Source organism: Borostomias antarcticus (assembly GCF_949987555.1).
Source record: "Borostomias antarcticus genome assembly, chromosome: 5".
NCBI lineage: Eukaryota > Metazoa > Chordata > Actinopteri > Stomiiformes > Stomiidae > Borostomias > Borostomias antarcticus.
In genome coordinates, this window is record NC_140238.1 from 10,815,764 (window position 1) to 10,837,760 (window position 21,997).

Below are 21,997 nucleotides of genomic sequence, written 5' to 3' on the forward strand. Positions count from 1 at the left end.
TGGCTAGCTGTATTCTGCCCGACAACAGAGACTCTCCCCTCAGCATCTCAATGAGGCTGTGCTGACACGAAGAGACCCTCCTAGCCGAGCCGGGAGACAAGGCCTCTGATCCGCAACCTCAGTGAATAATCACTGCTCTCTCTCTATCCGTTCACATTCTGGCTATTCCTATTACAGGCCCATGTTGTGTTACAGTGTGTCTCTCTGTGTTACTCTGTGCAGGGACACCACAGAATAAGTCAGTTACAGTGTGTCTCTCTAAGATCTAAGTTAAGATATATAACTTTAGTAATCCCCAGGAGGGGAAATTTGGACGTTACAGCAATAGAAAGGACATAACAGAAAAGAAGATTCAAATCAACAATCAATAGTCATAATAACGAAAATAATAATGAAATATGTGAATTAAAATACATAAGAACTGTAAATAACTGATATAAAAACTAAATCTATAAAAAGCCTAGCCAATATAAAGTGACAGAAGGGGGGAGGGGCTCAGGCACTGTTGTTATATACTCTAATGGCTGCATGCCTGAACCGCTCTGTCTTGCACCTCTCCACCACTACCTGCAGACTGTCCAATTTTTGCCCCACAACAGGCCTTCCTCACCTGCTTGTTGAGCTTGTTGGTCTCCCCAGTACTGATGTTGCCTCCCCAGCAAGCCATGGCAAAGAACAGTGTGCTGGCTACCACAGACTGGTAGAACATCCATAACAGCTTGCTACACATGTCAAAGCACCTGAGCCTCCTAAGAAGGAACAGTCTGCTCTGTCCTTTCCTAAAGAGGGCCTCAGTGTTGTCAGTCCAGTTTGTTGTTCAAGTGCACTCATAAGAACTTGAGTATGTGTCCACCATCTCAATTTCCTCCCCCTGGATGGTAATAGTGGTTGGGGACCTCCTGCTCCACCAGAAGTCCAGGGGGTCCCAGGAGTCACTCACTAGGGGCCTCAGGTGCTGCAGAACCAGTCTCTCAAAGACCTTCATGACCTGTGACGTCCATGCTACTGGCCTGTACAGGAGTCGTTGAGAACGTTGGGAAGTCCTCTTGTGTTACTCTGTGCAGGGACACCACAGAAGAAGTCAGTTACAGTGTGTCTCTCTGTGTTACTCTGTGCAGGGACACCATAGAAGAAGTCAGGATCAAGAAGACTGTGGACGCCTGGATCACCGCCCTGAGTAAAGACATCCAGGTGAGACGGTCTGAGAAAGGTGACACTCAAAGTGAACGTATCACTCTTTGTACGATATCATCTTATCATTCTGATAAAGCTCAGGTATAGTGGTCTAAAGTGTGACAAACAGCCTCACCCATGTTATATCTCAAGTGAGCCCGCGATGTCCGGCATATTTTGCAGAAACCTGCATGCAAACCCCTCAGTACTACTCGGAAACATCTGAAGCGTCTGTGCTATTTGTTCCAGGGGGCTCGGTTTCTGTCTGTCTCAAAGTATCTCGGCCGCAGAAACCAACTGACACTAACGCACCGTAGTCATAGCCTGCTCAGCCACAGAGCAGGACAAAGGGATCCCAGCTTAATTTCATCTGGCTCATCTGAGAATTGAACCTAAAGTTGTGAAGTCGATAGAAAGTTTACAGTCCCGGCGGGGATTCGATCCCAGACTGAGACGTTTATTCCAGCGGAGACCCGAGGAGTGAGACGCGGGGTCTGTGATCAGCTGAAGTTCCTCTGAGACTCCCGGACCCCCATGCGGCTGCATCGATCTATAACTCATCAGTGGTGAGGAGACATGCTTTTCATTGAGACCGCCGGTCGGAGTCTGCTGGGGCGGGCACATGGCCGCTACTGAAGAGACACGGCGTTCGGATCGTCAAATTTTTTCATCGGCTTTTTCAAAGGCAAACTGACTTAATGCCGTCTGAACGCCTTTCATGTTTGAAGGTCTTAGTCCTCAGCTAGAAAACGTCAATAACCATTTCACCTCAATGGCAGCCTGATAGATACTTCACGAAGCCCTTCTCAAGTACTTTGAATGTTTTTTCTCTCTTTTCTCTCCCTCTCCTCTCTCTCTCTCCAGACGGAGATAGCTGGAGAGGAGCAGGCAGCCCAGAGGAGAGCCAGAGAGACGGCCAGGGACGTTGCAGCTCCCACCATGGCCCAGCAGAAGACCCCCGGGACCAGAGACTCCGCCAGGGGAGCCGGGGCTGGGAGAGGGAAGACACCGGGCGTGCCCAGAGCAGCAGGAAACAAGGCCCCTAGCAGAGCATCCAGGGGACAGGCGGGCGGGCCACAGGGGCAAACCAAACATACCCGTCCCGGCGCTAAACTGGGACCTGCTCAACGGACGGTGAGCAAGACACGGGTTAGTATGTGTGGACTTTAACAAGACACGGGTTAGTAAGTGTGGACTCTACAGCGAATATACACACTTTTTATAAGATCCTGGTCAGGAATTGAATCCCAAACCTTGAGCTGTACTGGACAACATTCTGTATACTCTGTTCTACTCTATTCTATTCAGTTCCGTCAGAGCTCTCTCGTGTAACTCATCACCACAATGAGGGCCGTGACACCGCAGTGTCTGTTTATCTGCTGTATCTCTAGACCTTTAGAACTCGTGTGTTGACTTTCCTGACGGAAACCTCTGCCGGCAGGGTTTTGTGTCTGTTGACTAATGGACCAGACCCCAGAGAACAATAACACAGCCACGCTAGCCTATAGCTTCTTTAATCTGCCCATCTGGAATACAAACAGCCCTGCCCGCCGCCCTCTGGCCCGCTAGCCATCATGGCTATTCACCCGAACGCCGTTCAGACAGCCCATATGTCGCCTCGCACCTCCGCTGGCAGTAAATAAGGAGCAGGACAGTGTGTACAGGCCGGTCCCCTCCAGCTATCTCTGAGCCTGACCGTGAACAGACGAGAGGACGGGCCTGCTTATCTCCTGGGGACATACCCTCTCCAACGGGGGGTTGCCATGAAGCCGGATGCGGAATGTGGAAACCTGGCAACGTTCTACGAGTGAATCCTGGCAACGCCGGGGCCCCCGAGGTTGTTTGTTTGTGTGTGCAGACCCGGTGGATGGGTTCTTTATGGCTCAAACACGGGACTGAAGGAAAACACTGCAGCCCTGGAACAAGAGTGTGTTGATGGTCTCCTAGAGACAATTTGTAGCTGTTGCGCGCACACACACACACACACAGGCATTGAGCTTAGAGGGCACTCAAAGTAAATCACGAGGGGCTGGACCCGTCCCCCGTCACGCCACTGATTCAGCAACGGTTGTTTATGTTGCTGCCAGTCCAAAATGGCTGCTAAATTGCCTTGGTGGTGCAGTGCGGCACGCTGCGTAGCACTGTCGCCTCACAGCAAGAAGGTCCTGGGTTCGATTCCCGCTTGAGACGCTGTCAGCACAGTTCTCCCCAGGTTGTCGGGTACTCAGGTGGAGTATCTCCTGGGCCTTTCTGTGTGGAGTTTGCATGTTCTCCCCGTGTTCACAAGAGTTTCCCTCATAAAGAACCCAACACGAAAAACATGCAGAAGAACAGATCACTAACGCTGTCCGTCCCTGACAAAGACGGACAGGAGCACTTCGATTGGTCCCCGGGCGCGGCTCATGCACGCTGCCTACTGTCTGCTCCCGGCTGCCCTTGGGGGAAGGATGACGAGATGGGTTCAGAGTAGGAGAAGCATTTCATCGGCGACCCTGATGCGTGTGTGTGTGCGTGCGTGCATGCTCCCTGTGTTGCCCATTACTACACGTGTGTCGAGACAAGTGCACTTGTGCATGCTATACGGCAAAGAATTCCTCTTCATAAGCTACAGAGGAGCTTCTATAGTGTTTGATGTTGTTTTTTCTGTCAGCAGCCCCGGCACAGTAAGGGGGAGGAGGAGGAGGAGGAGGAGAGGAGGCCAGGGACAGAGGACGGTGCTGGAGAGGACTACCTGGTGAAGCTGTATGGGAAGGCCCTGTATGAGGGCCACAGGAGGACCCTGAAGAAGGGGCCCTACCTGCGCTTCAGCTCCCCCTCTCCCCGGTCAAAGGCCCCCAGGCCCAGGGTGGTGGAGAGCGTCAGGGGTGAGTGGTGGTGGACCAGGTCCAGGGTGGTGGAGAGCATCAGGGGTGAATGGTGGTGGACCAGGCACAGGGTGGTGGAGAGAGTGAGCGTTGGTGGACCAGGCCCAGGATGGTGGAGAGCGTCAGGGGTGAGCGTTGGTGGACCAGGCCCAGGGTGGTGGAGAGGGTGAGTGGTGGTGGACCAGGCCCAGGGTGGTGGAGAGGGTGAGCGTTGGTGGACCAGGCCCAGGGTGGTGGAGAGAGTGAGCGTTGGTGGACCAGGCCCAGGATGGTGGAGAGGGTGAGTGGTGGTGGACCAGGCCCAGGGTGGTGGAGAGCGTCAGGGGTGAGCGTTGGTGGACCAGGCCCGGGGTGGTGGAGAGTGTCAGGGTCGAGCGTTGGTGGACCAGGCCCAGGATGGTGGAGAGGGTGAGCGTTGGTGGACCAGGCCCAGGGTGGTGGAGAGCGTCAGGGGTGAGCGTTGGTGGACCAGGCCCAGGATGGTGGAGAGGGTGAGTGGTGGTGGACCAGGCCCAGGGTGGTGGAGAGGGTGAGCGTTGGTGGACCAGGCCCAGGGTGGTGGAGAGCGTCAGGGGTGAGCGTTGGTGGACCAGGCCCGGGGTGGTGGAGAGTGTCAGGGTCGAGCGTTGGTGGACCAGGCCCAGGGTGGTGGAGAGGGTGAGCGTTGGTGGACCAGGCCCAGGGTGGTGGAGAGGGTGAGCGTTGGTGGACCAGGCCCAGGGTGGTGGAGAGCCTCTGGGATGAGTAGTGTTAGACCAGGTCCGGCCCAGGGTGAATCAATATTAGCCTTGTAAACACCATCCGTATCTTGCGAGCTCACATTCAGTTTCACTCCGCAGGTCAGTCTGGATCTGATCAATCTGCCTATCTAGAACGATTTCTCTTCCATTATGTTTTGACCAGGCCAATCTGGTGTTTTGACTGCTGTTCTGCCCCCCCAGTAGAACGTAACTCCTGATTAGTTCCCGTGGCAAAACAGTCTCCCCAAGTAATGAGCAGTAACGTTAATGTAAGTTGAATAATTACAGCCACAACCAGAACAACAGTATGCACTAGGGGAGTTTCTCGGAGGAAAATATGTTTTCGCTGTTCTTCTGACTGGATTTGGAAAAAGGTTTGTTACGCTGATTGGCTGAAGGAGCCTTCAAGGCAAGTACTCCCACCCACTGAACCTGTTAGAGATCGGGGGAAGTCCAGACTGATCTGCGGAGAGAAACAGAATGTGAGCCTGCGAGATCAGGATAGTCTGACGAGGCTCGACCAATATGCTCACACAAAGCTTTTCAGTTGATGTGTTATCATGGTCTCTTTATTTACAACCAGTCATGATCTCGCTCTCCCTCTCTCTCTCTCTCTCTTTCTCTCTCTCTCTCTCTCTCTCTCTCTCTTTTCCCCTCCATCTCTCTCTCCTTCCCTCCCTCCATCCATTTCTCAGGGGTGAAGATGAAGTCATCCAAGACCCAGACCAGTCCCGGCCAGGCCTGGCCAGCCTCCTCCTCCCTCCACCCCTCCACCAATCAGGCGCAGTACATCTTCAGCCCCACCCGCGCCGGTCTGGATGACCCTTGCGTGACCCCCATGGAGGGCTTCCTCATCCCTATGGCCGTCCCCCTGGGTAAGGCCCGCTACTCCTGGGCTTGCTGACAGGCCAGCTGGATCAGACCTGATAGCGTTGCCAACCAGCCAACAGGTTAGCTAGTCAGAGGAGTTGAAGCACAGACAGACCAGGAGCCCTGGGTGAGTGGGGGTGTCACCCTGCCCCAGTCCAGACATCGGCCCAAATACTTTTGGAAATCATCTCCAAACCGTCTCTGTGCTTGATTCAATTTTTGGCATAATGGAACCAATGAGCCAATTCCAAACATGTGTTTAAAGGAGTAGTTTGGTATTTAGCATTATAATCCGTGTTATAAGGTTATTTAACTGTCCATATCAACATTTTGACCGTGCACCTTTGAGATACTTGTTCTCATTGCTCATGTCACAGCTAAGTACACAATGGATCTCTATAGGTTGTGTCCATATTATGGTTGGGTCATTGTTCATTAGTTGGGTCCATCCATATATGGTTGGGTCCATATTAGTGCTTATTGCTCATGTCACAGCTATACATATATATGCGCTCACAGAGATCCATTGTGTACTGTACCTAGGAGTGACATGAGCAACGAGCCCTGATATTTCAAGAGTGCACAGTCTGTCAAAATGTATATATAGACCCTGGTATATGATCATAATTAACCTAACATTATAACAGGGTTTATAAAGCTAAATACCAAACTACTCATTTAAACTCCTCTCACATGAGTCATCCAGGCATACCCAAGAAAACCCTCAAACCCTTGAAATACTATTTCACCCAGGTCTGCTACTGTCATAGCTAGAGCTGGTCCTAGGAGATGGCTTAAATCAGCACGGTGGAGGGAACTACATTCTGGAATGAGATGCACCCTCAGAACTAGAGCAGAGCTAGAGTGTTGCCAAGTTCACACTCTCATACACACGGCGCAGGTATGAAATACACATGCGCACGCACACACGCACGCACACACACACACACACACACACAGTCATATGTAGGGAGCTAAGAAAGGGGTCTTAATTAGGCCGTGCTGAATTAAGCCTACTTGAGCCTAAACTTTAATTATAGCCTCTTCCTCATGCAAACCTCTGTTCTATTTGAATCATATTAAAACCACACGTTCACATCCAGGAAATTAATGCTTTAATTCCAGTTTCCTGGTGTCAGACAATAGTCAATTAACTCCAACAGCTAAATGGCAAAATACCTTATCACCGCCTTTACGTTCTATAGGTTTAGAGTTTTAAATGGCATTTGGCCTGTTGGAAGCTTTCACTGAATGTGTTTTTAAATGACTAGTTAATGAGTCCCTTCTCCTTCTGAATGATAATGGCCCAGTCCTAGAGTGCCCTTCTGGAAGGACGTGCCTGCATTCTGCGGCATTGTCTCGAGAAACACTCTCTACAGTTTTGTAAGATTAGATGCGCCTGTGAAGCACCGTTGCATTAACCCGCTCCCCCCAGACCATAACAGAGCAGCGCAGCAAATTGATGACGTGTACACAATCAGAAGTGGGAAGCAAACGCAAGATTCCTGTTGTACAGGCAGGAGGTCATTTGTATTTATTTACAGTTTCCTATCTCCATGGTTAACCTCTGCGGCTGGAGTGGATCTACTGCAGAGAGGGACACAGACAGACAGACCGTCAGTCAGACACAGAGAGACAGACACAGACAGACAGGCAGGCATATACAGTAGATGGATAGGCAGGCAGATAAGCAGAGAGACAGGCAGAGGAACAGACAGACAGACAGATAGGTAGGTAGGTAGGTAGGTAGGTAGTTATGCAATAAAGAGGCCCTCATTAGTGGAGAAGCTTGCATTGGAAAAGTGTTTATAGTCCTCCCAGAGAGTATAAGTAATATAAAGTAAGTATACCCTCTATCTCTCCCTAATCTCTCATACCCTCCATCTCTCTCTTTCCTTGTATGAGATCAGACTGGGTTTATGGATAGTTGCTGAACTGAATTGTAATACAATTCCACTGCATCCCCACACCCATGGCTTACACGCACACACACACACACACACACACCAATCTACGAGACAGAACGGGCTGGGTTGGCAGACGTTCAGAGGACAAAGGAATGAGGCTGTCATAGACAGTTATAAGATATCATTAATTACAGCCAGAGGTCATTAATTACAGCCAGAGGTTTATGTGTGTAGTTGGGAACATTGTTTCTGTATGGTATTACTATGAACACGCTATCCAAAATATATCACAATATATGATAAGGTTGGATGAGTCCATGCTAACCTTCCTCATCCTCGTCATCCTCTCTCCCAGGAAAGCCCAGGGTGGATGGTGTGCCCCCCCAGCCCTCCCGTGTCATCATCAGTAGCAGGCCTATCGTGGTGACCACCTCCCTGCCCCCCTCCCCGCCCAGGCCGCCCCGCGCCCCTCGCAAACCCACCGTGACGCTGCTGGAGGTCAGGTCAGAGCAGGGCCGGAGACCACCACAGCTCACCGTTCAGGTAATAACACTGATAATAATACGCTTGACTTTAGAACACACTTTCTTTTCATTGAAGAAACGTTTTCAGAGTGCTATGAGTTAGACACTGCCAGTCTGGATCGATAGACACACACCTGCACACACTGGACGGACGCATAGTACAATATTGTGGAGTACAGTCGTTTTCTCCACCTTAAAGGGATAGTTCAACACTAACACACTGAGCTTGACTCTCTACTTACCGGACTCCTTTCGTTCACACTTGAGAAAACAAGGTTGTTAGCATGTTGGCCAGTTAGCAATGCTAATGGAACCGTCTGCCTATCTTGGCTAAGGGTTGGTAATTCTCCAAACAACTCCAATCAATTAATTGCTTGTTATTTTAATGCTATATTGTTAACCAGCATCAGTTACGCCTCAGTTTTTATCCAAAACAAAGATAATTGTGATATGGGCTCCTCCCAGGCTACAGTCAGAGTGGACGGTCAGGTTGAACATGGGGTACTGGTATGAGCTGGTCAGCCTCCACAGACGTCCAAACATCAATACTGCTTTAATGGTAACCAGGTGAGCCGCCATTATCAGTAGCAGGCGAGCCAGTGAGTGAACATTAAAGAAGGCTCGGGTTGGGCTGGGCGTCAGTACCGTTTCCAGTTTGGTCACGATCGTGAGGTGCAAAGTGCCTCTCAAATAGATGGCCCACCACAGAGACGCAGAGACATGTTTCAAGGAGATAGCCTAAGGGCCAATTCATGTTCGGTGAGACAAGTGTCATACGCATTGACTTTTTTACGTCAATTTGACTACCTGAATGTTGTAAGGTTGCTGATCGACGCTGGCATAGATTGTGGCACCGTGTAATGTTTTGCGGTATGGAAGATTCAGAAACGTCCATTGTGCACAAAGTAAACAATCTAGACTGACATATAGTTACCATAGATGTAAAGGTGCACAAATACCTCTCTCTCTCTCTCTGACATACAACGTAAATTGGTCTTGGAAAAACTAAACTGTCCGGTCAAGGTGGTTGAATCTCTGTGCATTTTGGTGTAAAACATTGTCTCTCTCTGCAGGTCCAGCCCAGCGTGAACATCGAGCCCCCCGCCCCCGAGCCCTCCGCCAGCCCTGCCGGCCCCCTCCCCGACATCCAGGTAGAGTGGCCAGAAGAGAATGTTACTCGACGGCTCTCCTACCCCCCCCCCCCACACACACTCCTGCTGCTGAGTCGGCAGATAGCCGGGCAGAGGTCTGTCCTTGCGCGGGGGGGGGGGGGGGGGGGGGGGTGGCGAGGGACACGCGGGACACGCGGGAGTGGGCATGTCCGTAGCCACCAGGGGTTTGGCTGCAACCTTCCCACAGTCTGTTTGAGTTATGATAGCGCTGTGTGTATGTGTGTGCGCGTGCGTGAGTGTGTGTGTGTGCTGCAGGCAGGGCGCCTACAGTTTCAGGCCTGTAACAGGTGTTGTAGAGTGAGGGGCTGTAAGAGCTTGGCCCTGGGCCAGACCAGCCTCCACGCTGGGAGCCAATCACTACTCCTTTACACTGACCAGCACAGCACATTCTTCACAACAGATGGGGAAGGGGTGGTGTGTGCGTGTGTGTGCGTGTGTGTGCGTGTGTGTGTATGTGAGTATGTGTTTGTCTGCAGATATTGGTATGTTCCTCATGGCCTTATGGGGAGAGGTAAAGAGAGAGGGAGTGTGTGTGTGTGTGTGTGTGTGCGTGTGTGTGTTTGTCTACAGATAATAATATGGACGTATGTACCTCATGGCAGTATGTGGAGAGGTAGAGAGAGAGAGTGTGTGTGCGTGTATGTCTCCAGATATTAGTATATTCCTCATGGCCGGCCGTATGTGGAGAAGTAGTGAGAGAGAGAGAGAGAGAGAGAGAGAGAGTGTGTCTGTGTATGTATGTGTCTATGTACATGCGTGTGTGTGTCTGCAGATATTAGTATGTTCCTTATGGCCGTATGTGGAGACGTAGAGAGAGAGAGAGAGAAAGCGTGTGTGTGTGTGTGTGTGTGTGTCTGCATATACAGTATTGGTATGTTCCTCATGGCCATATGTGGAGACATAGAGAGAGAGAGAGTGTGTGTGTGTGTGTGTGTGTGTGTGTGTGTGTGTGTGTGTGTGTGTGCATGTGTATGTCTGCAGATATTAGTATGTTCCTCATGGCTGTATGTGGAGAGGTAGAGGGTGTGTGTGTGTTTGTTCTGGTGCATGTCGTGTTAAAAGGTTGTAATGCCTGCCTGCAGTCCTATCTCTCTCTCTCTCTCTCTCTCTCTCTCTCTCTCACGCTCAGATCTCTCTCTCTCTCTCTCTCTCTCTCTCTTACAAATTCAGCTCCAGTCGTCGGGCACATTTGGTTGCCTGGCAACGGATGCGGCGGCTTCTGGCTGTGGCGCATGTGTGTGTGTGTGTGTGTGTGAGATTCAGACAAAGCAGAGATGTAGTACTATACGGAATGAACTGCTGCAGTGAGCATGAGCATGGCCAGCCAACACACACACACGCTGTAGAGCACATAGCACATTGTGCTCTCTGCCAGGGCTGGTGTGGCCATGCGTCATCCATCCGGAGCGGGTAGGGGGCTGAGATTTTAAAGAGCACCCAGTCTGACTTACCTCATCACCTCATCAAAGACTGCTGTGTCATGCTGTCAGCCATGTCATAGCAGACAGCCACGCCGAGTCAGCAGACGCACACACACACACACACACACACACACACACACACAGACTCGGAAGAGGGTGGTGTAACGGAGACACCTTGTTAAGGGTGAATACTAGTGGCTAGGCTACCCCTGCAGTGATGCCCTGTGACCGTTCCCATGGCAACATCTCCCCCAGCACCGCTGTGTGTCTGCTCCGGTCCGCTCATGCCTGGCCTAACGTCACACACTCGCCTTGCACACCCGTTGTCTGCACCACAACTAGCTCCTGTCGCTGCCCCTTTATTTAACGAGGCAAGATGACTGAGAAACGTGTTCTCTTTAGCACACACACACACACGCACACACACACACACACACACACACACACACACCGGGTAAAGTAGGGACACATACAGAGCTGGGCACAGAACAGCGCTACAGCAGTGTAGGGGTGCCTTCCTCAAGGGCACATCGATGGCGATGGTCACCTGTTCCTTCCTTCCTTCCTTCCTTCCTTGCTTCCTATCTTCCTTCCTTCCTTCCTATGAGGCTTTCGCTGCCCTCGCTATCCTTCTCTCACATCTCTTCGCATCCCACTAGATCTGACTACTGCCCCCCCCCCCCACTCTCAAGGGTATAACGATGGTGATGGTCACCTCTTCCTTCCTTCCTTCCTTCCTTCCTTCCTTCCTTCCTTCCTTCCTTCCTTCCTTCCTTCCTTCCTTCCTTCCTTGCTTCCTTCCTACCTTCCTTCCTTCCTTCCTTCCTTCCTTCCTTCCTTCCTTCCTTCCTTCCTTCCTTCCTTCCTTCCTACCTTCCTTCCTACCTTCCTTCCTTTCTTCCTACCTTCCTTCCTTCCATCCTTCCTTTGAGGCTTTCGCTGCCCTCGCTATCCTTCTCTCACATCTCTTCCCATCCCACTAGATCTGACTACTGCCCCCCCCCCACTCTCCTCATTTCTGCTCTTGCTTCTTTTTGCTCCCATTTCACCCCTTCTCTCTCTCTCTTTCCCTCTCTCTGTCTTTCTCTCTTCACTCCCTTCCTCGTCTCACCTCTCTCTCCCCCTCCTCTGTGACCAGCATGGTAATGATTGGAGTGCTTTGGTTCCTCTCTGCAGCTCTCTGCCCTCAGGCTGCAGTAACACCAGTCAGTCTGCAGTAACACCAGTTAGTCTGCAGTAACACCAGTTAGTCTGCAGTAACACCAGTTAGTCTGCAGTAACACCAGTTAGTCTGCAGTAACACCAGTCAGGCTGCAGTAACACCAGTTAGTCTGCAGTAACACCAGTTAGTCTGCAGTAACACCAGTCAGGCTGCAGTAACACCAGTTAGTCTGCAGTAACACCAGTTAGTCTGCAGTAATATCAGTTAGTCTGCAGTAACACCAGTTAGTCTGCAGTAACACCAGTGTGCAGTAACTGTCAACCGTTATGAGGACCAGCCGACTCACAACCAAACACAAGGGACTTCTAAAAACAGCTATGAGAATGGACTGTAGCATTGTCTACTACTGAATACCGACTACAAAAACAAAAAAATATCTTTATTTGTCATGCAGATAAACACACGCACATCACACGGTGTAGGTGGTGAAACACACACACACACAAAATGGCTGGAGCATCCACCGATGAAACTTCTCTCTGCTCTTAACCCATCCCGACATCCTTCCCCCAAGGGCAGCTGGGAGCAGACAGTAGGCAGCGTGCACGGGCGGCGCCCGAGAGCCAACCAAGTGCTCCTGCCTGTCTTCGCCAGGGACGAAGCGATCTGTTCTCCCGCATGTTTTTCGTATTGGGCTCTTTATGGGGGAAACCCTTGCGAACACAAGGAGAACATGCAAACTCCACACAGAAAGGCCCGGAGACCTTCTTGCTGTGAGGCGACAGTACTAGGTACTGCGCTACCGAGTTGCACGTGAGCGATTTTGGGGGTTCAGTGTCTTGCTCAAGGACACTTCGGCACACTCCGGAAGCTGGGATCGAACTGGGGACCTTGTGATCCCCAGCCGGACGCTCTACCTCCCGAGCTACGTGCCCCCCTATATAGCATGCGCTGCTGCTACACAGCCTTGACTCCTATAGCGTGGTTTCACATGGGATTGAAGCTGGCCAACACTCTAAGGGGTTTGCTTTATATAAGAGCTCATAGCTCCTGCATAATGAATCCTCCTGCTGGATCCATAGCCCTTTCAGAACCCACTGCTACACACTGTATAGAAACACCGTTGAATGGCTCTGCACGAATACATTCGCACAGGCATCATTGTCACCATTGTTATTGTACGCGTGTGGGCGTGTGCGTGTGGGTTGTGGTGTATTATCTACGATCAATAGCATTCAGACACGTCTCAGAATGTCACCACCACATTCCCGTCAATAGTAATTCCATTTTCCAGGGGGTGTTCATGACTTGGTGCAGGAGCTGCTGTTCCGCTCCCCCAGAGACGATTCTCTCCATGTTCTCCTGCCTTCGCACGCCCCCCTCCTCTCTCCTAGCACACTGAGACAGCCAAGGGGGGAATAGCGTACTACACGGCCTGTTTTAGCGCCTTGCTATCCCATACGTACTGTAGCCCTGTTCTGTAGAGGCCTGTGAGCGGACGGTCTCCCCTTCTCTCCGCAGGCGGGGGAGGAGCCGGGGGAGAGGAGGAGCGGAGCTGAGGAAGAGGAGAAGGAGGAAGAGGAGAACGTTTTCCCCGGAACTGAGTTCCTGGCAGTAGGCGACATCTCCCGGGACAGCAGTCAGGTCAGTGGGGCGGAGCTGACGTCTGTGTGTTTTGTATTAATGAATGAAGCCCCTGTCGAGCACGACCGCTGGGCGCCACACACCTCCCTCATTCAACTATCATCAACTATCACACACCTCCCTCATTCAACTATCATCAACTATCACACACCTCCCTCATTCAACTATCATCAACTATCACACACCTCCCTCATTCAACTATCATCAACTATCACACACCTCCCTCATTCAACTATCATCAACTATCACACACCTCCCTCATTCAACTATCACACACCTCCCTCATTCAACTATCATCAACTATCACACACCTCCCTCATTCAACTATCATCAACTATCACACACCTCCCTCATTCAACTATCATCAACTATCACACACCTCCCTCATTCAACTATCATCAACTATCACACACCTCCCTCATTCAACTATCATCAACTATCACACACCTCCCTCATTCAACTCCTACCTCCTGCGCGGGGTACCAAGCAGTCTATGGGAGATCCACCCACACTAATCGTTATTAAGCGAATTCAGTGGTCGCCGGCGTGCCTATGCTGAGCCTCTCACGCTGTGTTTACCGGACTCTTCCTCGGCTGGAAGTCGCGGCCTCCCCGGCTCCGTCGTGTCACGTAGAGAATGGCAGTTTCCGGGTTCGCAGTTCACATGGCAGCCGCATCAAAACATCCTCATTCACTCTGCACCACGGGCAAAGCTAGACACAAGCTTCCCCTCTGCAATACTACAGTAACATATAACATCCGTACTATCTACATATCCCCGCCATATCCCCCTCTGACTAAAACAGACGGGGCTTGGCTACCAGTTGGACAGTCAGGCAGATCGCTCATGGTCACACAAGGGCAAACCGTTAACACGCTCTCGCTGTCATTAGTGTGTGTGTGTGTGTGTGTATGTGTGTGTGTGTGTGTGTGTGTGTGTGGAGGTGTAGCAGCTGAGAACAAGGGTCTTTGTGCTTGATGGAGAAAGAGAGAGAAAAGGCATCTGAGTGAAATGGTTTTAATTGAGGCGAATTGTGTGTACGGTTCCACAGTGCCCCCTTTTGATCAGAAAGTGAACTACATTTTCACAACAAAGCATTTCCTAATGGTGCCGCTTCAGCTGCTGCGTCTGGGCCTCGGCCCCAGACACCCCCCCACTGGTCCCGCTCGCCTCTGACCTCACTCAGGATCAGATACGTTGGTCCAATTATCACAGTTTAACAGCTGTAAAAAGCACTGTAATTCGATCTGTAATGATTATCCTGTAATCGGGCTAAGCCTTTAAATAATTGCATTCTTTCCCTGCAATCACACTTTCCCAGCCCCCACATTAAGTGTTAAAAGTGTTTTTTAGAAGCCTTTGACTCAAACAATAGCTCTAGTCTCTAAATCAGACATCGTGTAACATAGTCTGTGGTATTACACAATGACACTGAGATGCCAACAACTGAAGTGTCTCAGTTTTAAAAACACCACATTTAGCTATACTGCTGATGTGGTCAAACTTCAGTCTCCCATGTTGGCAGGAGAAGCCTAATTTCCCTCTCTCCGTCTCGCTTTCACCCTCTCTCGCTCTTGCTCTTTCTCTCTCTCTCTCTCTCTCTCCCTCTCTCTCTCTCTCTCTCTCTCTCTCTCTCTCTCTTTCTTTCGCTTTCTTTCTCTCTCTGGAGTGGGGCCATTCAGACCTCAACTGCCAAGAAAGAATTTGAAAGTAATGCAAAACAGTGTCTAAAAAACCTACTACTAGTTAGACACATTCACGCTCTGCTCTACTCTACTCTACTGTACTGTACTGTACTGTACTGTACTCTACTCTGATTTACTGTACTGTACTCTGCTCTACTCTAATCTACTCTACTGTACCCTAATGTACTCTACTGTACTCTACTCTCTCCCCAGGAGCCTGAGCAGAGTGAGGTGTCCGAGGGTGTTGTAGAGCTGGAGGGCCAGGCCTCCCCCCCTGCAGCCCTGTACCACGGCCCTGTCTTCCCTCCCCAGCCCGGGGGGGCCCTCCTGGCCCCGGCCCCCACAGACCCCGTCCTCAGCACCATCCTGCACAGGGAGACCCTGGAGAACAGGCTGGTGGACTGGTCAGTAGAGCCCAGCCCTGGATCACGCACACCTTGACCTCTGCTGGATTTGATACTCACTGTTGTTGTTGTTGTTGTTGTTGTTTACTGTAGGGTGGAGCAGCAGCTGATGGCCAGAGTGATCTCCCAGATGTACCGCCCTCCTCCCTCTGACCCCGCCCAGGACCAGTCAGTCCAATCAGAGCCAGAGGAGAAGAGTGAAACCTCAGACATTGGTACGCGCCGTCAGAGACCCGCCCCCTCTGGCTCTAGAGCCTTAACCAGAACACTTGAGTTCTGCTGTTCATTGTTGCGCGCCATTCGGGTTCACAACAATAAGCAACACTCCGCCCCACACACACACACACACACACACACACACACACACACACACACACACACATAGTATCAAGAATAAAGAAGAAAGCACCAGAGATATACATTGAAATATTAGTGATAGCATGTCTTACATCTTTTTAGCATCATTTACATATACTGACTGTCAAGAGTATTCTGAGTGTTACAGTAGACTTTGCTCAGAGGGTCATATTGTATGTGTGTGTGTGTGTGCGCGTGTGTGTGTGCCTGTGTGTGTTTTCCCAGTGGAGGCGGCAGGGGGAGGGGGTCTGCAGCTGTTTGTAGACGCCAACATCCCCGTGGACTCGGCCCTGATCAGACAGTACGTCAACGAGGCCCTGGCCGAAACCATCGCTCAGATGCTGGGACAGAGGGACGGACAGACCCAGGGACAGGAGAGGCCGGCGGCCACCGTCCAGACACAGCAGCCCTCAGCACTGGAGGTACTGAGACACCGGCACTGAGCTAGAATACCGTCTATAGCATCCAAAAGGAGAGTAGACTGGAGCACACAGATCACCTTTAAGAAAACTTTTATTGGTGCACAAGATCATCCACAGAGTGAAGAAGACACTCTTGTCGAAACGTTAGTGGATGATCTTGTGCAGCAATAAAGGTTTTCTTAAAGGTGATCCGTATGCTCCAGTCCTTTTGAATACTATAGATACTGCCTTAACTGAGAGCACAGGTCCTCATCTCCTCAAGAGGGTCTTAACGCGGGAACTTTCACAGATATCGTCTATAGTAGGTCTATAGATGATACTCCACAGATACTCCACCCTACTTACTGAAGCAGTGTCTCTACCAAACCAAACTGTCACACTGGTTGGATTATGGCTCATGGATTATGGAATTCCATCTTGTCTATCAAAACATCAATGATTCAAAACTGTTACATCAATTCCAATCAGGCTTCGGTAAGTCTTATTCAACCAACTCCTGTTTGCTATATTTAACTGAAATGGGTGAAATTAATGCTGGTAAGTTATGTGCTGTTATTTTAATTAATTAGCAAAAGGAATTTGACACTGTTGATCATAGTTTGCTGTTCAACACGTTATCTGCAGTAGGCATCAGCCACTGAGCTTTAACAAGATTTGAGTCCTACAAGAGAGTGTCTTAGGTCCACTATTATTTTTTAATCTATATAAACAATAAAGTCAGCTTGTACAGATAATCTGTTTTATATATGCAGAAGATTCAGCTATTTTAGCATCTCACAAGAACAAGATCAAATTGCAGGCCATTCTAAGTGATGGATTTAACAAGATTAGGGATTAGCAAATAGACAACAAGATGTCTCTTCATATGGTCAAAACTGAATATAGTGTCTGGTTCACAACCTAGGTTGCGCAAGCTGAAATGGGCTAGTATTGACCTTGGTGGTCAGCACTTTTCTGACAAATCCTCAGTCAGCTTTGTAGGTTCCTCCTCGGACAGCAACCTTGGAGGAGGGAGCATGGCATTAAAGATCTTGGGTAAGGTGGATGGTATAACTAGATTCAAAGCAAGAAAAGCTCAGCTCCTAGATGTACTGTAGCTAGCGAGTCTTGCTAAGTAACTGACTAAAGTACTTAAAGTTAAGTTACCGATGTCACAGAATAAATGGGTCAGGGTAGTGCTGGGTCTGTCCTCGAGGGACCATGTGGGCAGTCCAATTGCAGCTCAGGGTGGTCCATACAACAACAGAGCATCAGAGTACCCCAAAGATCACTTCCAGAGGAGTGGTGATACACATATAATATCATACTAGAGCTGACCTGTGCTTGCCAACCAACATGGGGAAGTGTTCTATTAAATCTTTTGGAGCTGTGAACTGGACGTTACCTTTGCATGTCAGAAGCATAGCAAGCAAAAAAGAGGTTAAAACCTGACTTATGGATAAAATAGACGCATAGGAATGTCAGCCTGTAAGTAACATAATGTTAGCCCTAGTAATGCTGTTGTTGTGGTTGTTCTTCTTGTTTTGTGCTCTGGCTGTATTGGGTTATTGTTTTTAGGATGTCTTGTTTTATGATTTTTAGTGGTTCTCTTATTGTTGCATGCTGCCTCTCCTATTCCTATTTCATCTCATCATTCTGAGACTTCATTGTGCTATCCTTGACAGTGTTTTTGAGCAGTGATATAATCATCTGATGTCTTAATTCTTTATTGTTGAATAACTGAACTAAACTAAAGCCTTGGGCTGCCGGTATAGAGATACTGTAGTTCTGGATAGAATTACGTCTCTGACGTGTTCCCTGCGTTGGTATTGTTTCAGGACAGGTTGGTGCCCACCCCGCTGCCCACCCCGGAGCCCAGCGCCAGCCCCGCAGTGCCCAGCCGAGAGCCCTCTCCCCTGGGCACGCCCGAGCTCTCGGAGGGGGGCAGTCCAGAGCAGACCCCCAGAGACAGCCCAGCTGCCCGGCCACAGACCTCCACTCCTGCAGGTCTGCTTCTCAACCACCTGTCTAGATTCAACGTTCAAAATTCAACAAGCTTTATTCGTCTGGTTTGGGGGGAGGGGTGAAAACTCAAACCTGCGGACAAAGACTTTCTCCATCACACCTCATCCAAATGATAGTACACTGAGATATAGTCTAGTCTAGCTAGAGAAACATGTTTGGACAGAGGTAGAATGTCTTCGATAGAATTGTTCCGATGGTTGCAGTCAGGTAAACTGTTCCGTAATCTATTGGTTTATGACAGATTGACAGCCAGCCTAGCCAGTGAGTGAACTGAAAGTGACTGTTCCTGTCCAATCCCAGAGCCAGTGGTGACCCCGGCCTCCACACCGGCCCCTTCCCCTCCCACACCGAGCCCCCTGGAGAGGAACCACCCCTGGGGAGACGCAGAGCTGCCCCTGGCCGAGGAACAGCCTCACAGCCATAGCATGGAGGTCCCCACTCAGCCCAGCAAGCCTCTGTGAGTCTCTGACTGGTTGACTGACTTGCTGACTTGGGGTGTTTGTCTTGCTGACAGTCTAACTGGTTGAGTGAGTCTGCCTATGTGGTTGTCTTGCCTGCCTGTCTGTCTGAATGAGTGCATGTCTCTCTTTCTTTCTGTCTCTCTGCCTGTATGTTATAATATATATTTGATTGTCTACTTGAAGTCTGAATGCAGGGTGCTCTGAGTGGCCTGATTATGTTGCACCACAGCGCCCCCTGCTGTCAGAAAACAGAACAGAAACGGAAATTTATTTTTATGCGCTGTACTGCATGGGTTGATTGTTTTTGTTTTCAGCCAACATACAGTAGCAACATCCTCCTTTCTCCTCTCTCTCTCTCTACCCCCCCCCCCCCCTCTCTCTCCTCTAATCTCTCTCTTTCCCTCCACTCTTCTCCCCCCTCCAGAGTGATGTCAGTGGCAGTGGAGGAACCTCTCCCTATCTCTCCTCCACCCTCCATCCCCCCACCCCAGGCAACCCGCTCCCCTACCCCACCAGCGGCACCCCTCCCTGGGCCTGAGACCCCATCCTTGGCCCTCTCCTCCTCCGCAGAGGACAGCAGCAGTAGTAGTAGCAGCTCTACTGTTACAGGGACAGACTCAGCCGTCAAACACATCTCAGAGGGAGAGCTGCTCATCAGCTACAACCAGCTGGCTGCTGCACAGGGTGACACACACACACACACTCTCTCTCTCTCCCTCTCTCTGTCACTCACTCACACACACACACACACACACACACACACACACACACACACACACACACACACAAACAAACAAATACATACTCGTTGATTTCCTTTTCTCACCCAACCCTATCCAGCCCAATTTTTCTAAAACATGACCCTGTGTCTCTGTTTGTGTGTTTGTGTGTGTGTGTGTGTGTGTGTGTGTGTGTGTGTGTGTCCAGGTTATGAGGAGGGCATCTGTCTGCCTGGTGACATCCCCAGCTTCTCCAGCTCTCTGCACGAGGTTCAGGACATGGTGAGTGTTCTGTCCTGGTGTCCTGTCCTCCACGTCTTATCATAACCAGTTGATATCTACTGTGATCTACTGTGATAACTTCCCTGTTCTAAATGTATTGCGGCTGTGGCTCAGGAGGTCAATGATCGTAGGGTCGGCGGTTCGAATTAAATGTGTTGACCCCTCCTGTGTTCCCCCTCACACCTCCTATCCCCCACCAGGACTACGACCCCCCCAGTGAGGGCCAGGTGAGGAGGCCCCAGGTGCCCCCCCACCACGACCCGCTCCTCTCCCTGCTGGCCAAGATGGACCAGGGGGTGTTCTCCACCCAGACAGACCCCCGGCCTCCCCCTGGGGTGGGACTCTCTCACTACCACACAATCACAACAGCCGTGTAGTTGGTTTGGTCTTGTAGTTACACTCATCTACCTTTAGATGGCAGAAATGTCACGCTTTTGAATTGTTCAATGTTACTGCATCTCCTTGGATGGGCGAACGCCTTTTTTGTGCAGCATTCTGCCTTGAAATAATGAGGTACAAGATCTCACACAGTCAAGTTCTTCTGATAGATAATACACAACATCATTCCTTCCCTGTCTAGTAGTCCACTAGATTGACCCAGGCAACCTCACACACTGATCAGACCGCAGAGCTGTGACACAGACACTCATGCTACGTTCCATTTGGTCCGGGAAGTCATTATTTACGAGATACTGCGCAGTTTTAACTGGAACGCCCCTTCCCTCTTGTTTTCCACACTTGTGTACTCTGGGAGTCGTGAACAAGATGGCAGCTCCGTGTGTAACTTAAGTGAAGCTTTAGCAATACTGTTTTATTAGCATTTCTGTCTTATTTGTGTCTCATTAAATCAGTCATACACACAGTATTCCCCGACTTATCTGAGAACATGTTTGTATGCAAAATACCGCGTAGTGCTTTGTTATTTACTGGTTTGGCAAACAAAGCTGGCTAAAGTCCATCCTTCTTCCAAGCTGTTGGTGTCTACTGTAACGCGGTTACCTTGGGGTGATGTCGTTCTCCCTCACTCCCAACTCCCACCCCACCACTTCCCAGCCAATAGGAACGCAGCATTAGACCCAGACAGCCAGGGCGGAGCGTTGAAGTTCACTTAGCTGGTTGTCATTGACCTCTGACCTGTGTTCTCTAGGGCACCTGGGAGTTGGAGGAGGAGGGCAGCGTGGGAGAGGTGAGCGAGGGTCAGAGACCCAGACTGACCCTGGCGGGAGAGAGGATCATGACTGGACAGTCCTTGCTGGCCCCCAGGACTGGGACTGCAGGAAGTAGGCCGCACCGACGCCCTCCCGGGACTACAGATCCCAGGAGCAGAGTGGAGGCAGGGACTACGGGGGCCCAGCGGGGACAAGCTTCGTCCCCAGGACAGCTCAGTCAGTCTGCAGGTAAAGACCACGCCCCGGGCCTGTCTGCCTGACTTCAGAAGGAACGAGAGGCGGCTAGCTTCCTGTATCTGGATTCAGGATGCGTGAGGTGAACACTAACGGGTTAGCTTAGCAACGTTCTCCCGTGTCAACTGTCCCCACCTTCCCATCGTTCTTTGCTAGCTATCTTTCTGTCTCTTTCTATAGCAAAACATATCAACAATTTATTGTCTCTGTTCATTCAGACCGCTGTCCGGTCTGCAGGTCGTTTGCACCATACGCAGTCATGATTATCATATCTATGAATGAGAGGCGGAGCCAGTGTAGAAGCTTCTCCTCTCCTCCGTCAGCTCCGCCCCCCGGCTCGTCCTCCAGATCTAAAGAAACGCCGCGCCGCTAACGGCGTCCGACGCTCACCGTTAGTTATCTTTGGCTAATCCAAATACTCTGAGCGTAGCGGCGCTAAATGGAAACGTCGAGGTGAACGCCCCAATATTTACCCAGCGGTCGAAACGCCAGCGCCGGATCGCGTTACGCCGGTGTGTTGTTGCTGGTGGCGGCTCCTCAGAGTGCTCTCGCTGTCCCGTCAGACAAGAGGGGCTAAGTTAGGAGCCCCCCTCCCTTCTGTGAACCCCCCTCCCCTCTCCCCGAGTCCGGGGCCAAAACCAATATTTACCCAGCGCCAGAATCTGCCCTGCTCAGGGTAAAAAGAGCTCTATGTTGCTGGGAGACCAGAGAGAGGAGAGCAGGAAACAGAGAGAGGCTTATTAATGACAGGAGGGTGGGTGGAGTATTAATGACAGGAGAGG

The 21,997-nt window shown here is 50.5% G+C and overlaps 1 protein-coding gene across 1 annotated transcript in view; it reads left to right on the forward strand.

Annotated features, from left to right (window-relative positions):
- The window catches only part of kiaa0586 (KIAA0586 ortholog), a gene marked incomplete at its 5' end in the record, with an annotated part of 63,837 nt that overhangs the window by 12,330 nt on the left and 29,510 nt on the right, over positions 1–21,997 (forward strand). The window contains 17 exons of the mRNA XM_084438895.1: positions 1,119–1,191; positions 2,038–2,322; positions 3,824–4,120; positions 4,382–4,490; positions 5,473–5,652; positions 7,910–8,097; positions 9,152–9,229; positions 13,355–13,477; positions 15,377–15,567; positions 15,661–15,782; positions 16,150–16,346; positions 18,164–18,332; positions 18,651–18,807; positions 19,236–19,495; positions 19,739–19,812; positions 20,013–20,147; positions 20,960–21,209. Of these exons, the coding sequence (XP_084295021.1) occupies positions 1,119–1,191; positions 2,038–2,322; positions 3,824–4,120; positions 4,382–4,490; positions 5,473–5,652; positions 7,910–8,097; positions 9,152–9,229; positions 13,355–13,477; positions 15,377–15,567; positions 15,661–15,782; positions 16,150–16,346; positions 18,164–18,332; positions 18,651–18,807; positions 19,236–19,495; positions 19,739–19,812; positions 20,013–20,147; positions 20,960–21,209 (2,888 nt within the window). The remainder of the gene's footprint in view (positions 1–1,118; positions 1,192–2,037; positions 2,323–3,823; positions 4,121–4,381; positions 4,491–5,472; positions 5,653–7,909; positions 8,098–9,151; positions 9,230–13,354; positions 13,478–15,376; positions 15,568–15,660; positions 15,783–16,149; positions 16,347–18,163; positions 18,333–18,650; positions 18,808–19,235; positions 19,496–19,738; positions 19,813–20,012; positions 20,148–20,959; positions 21,210–21,997) is intronic.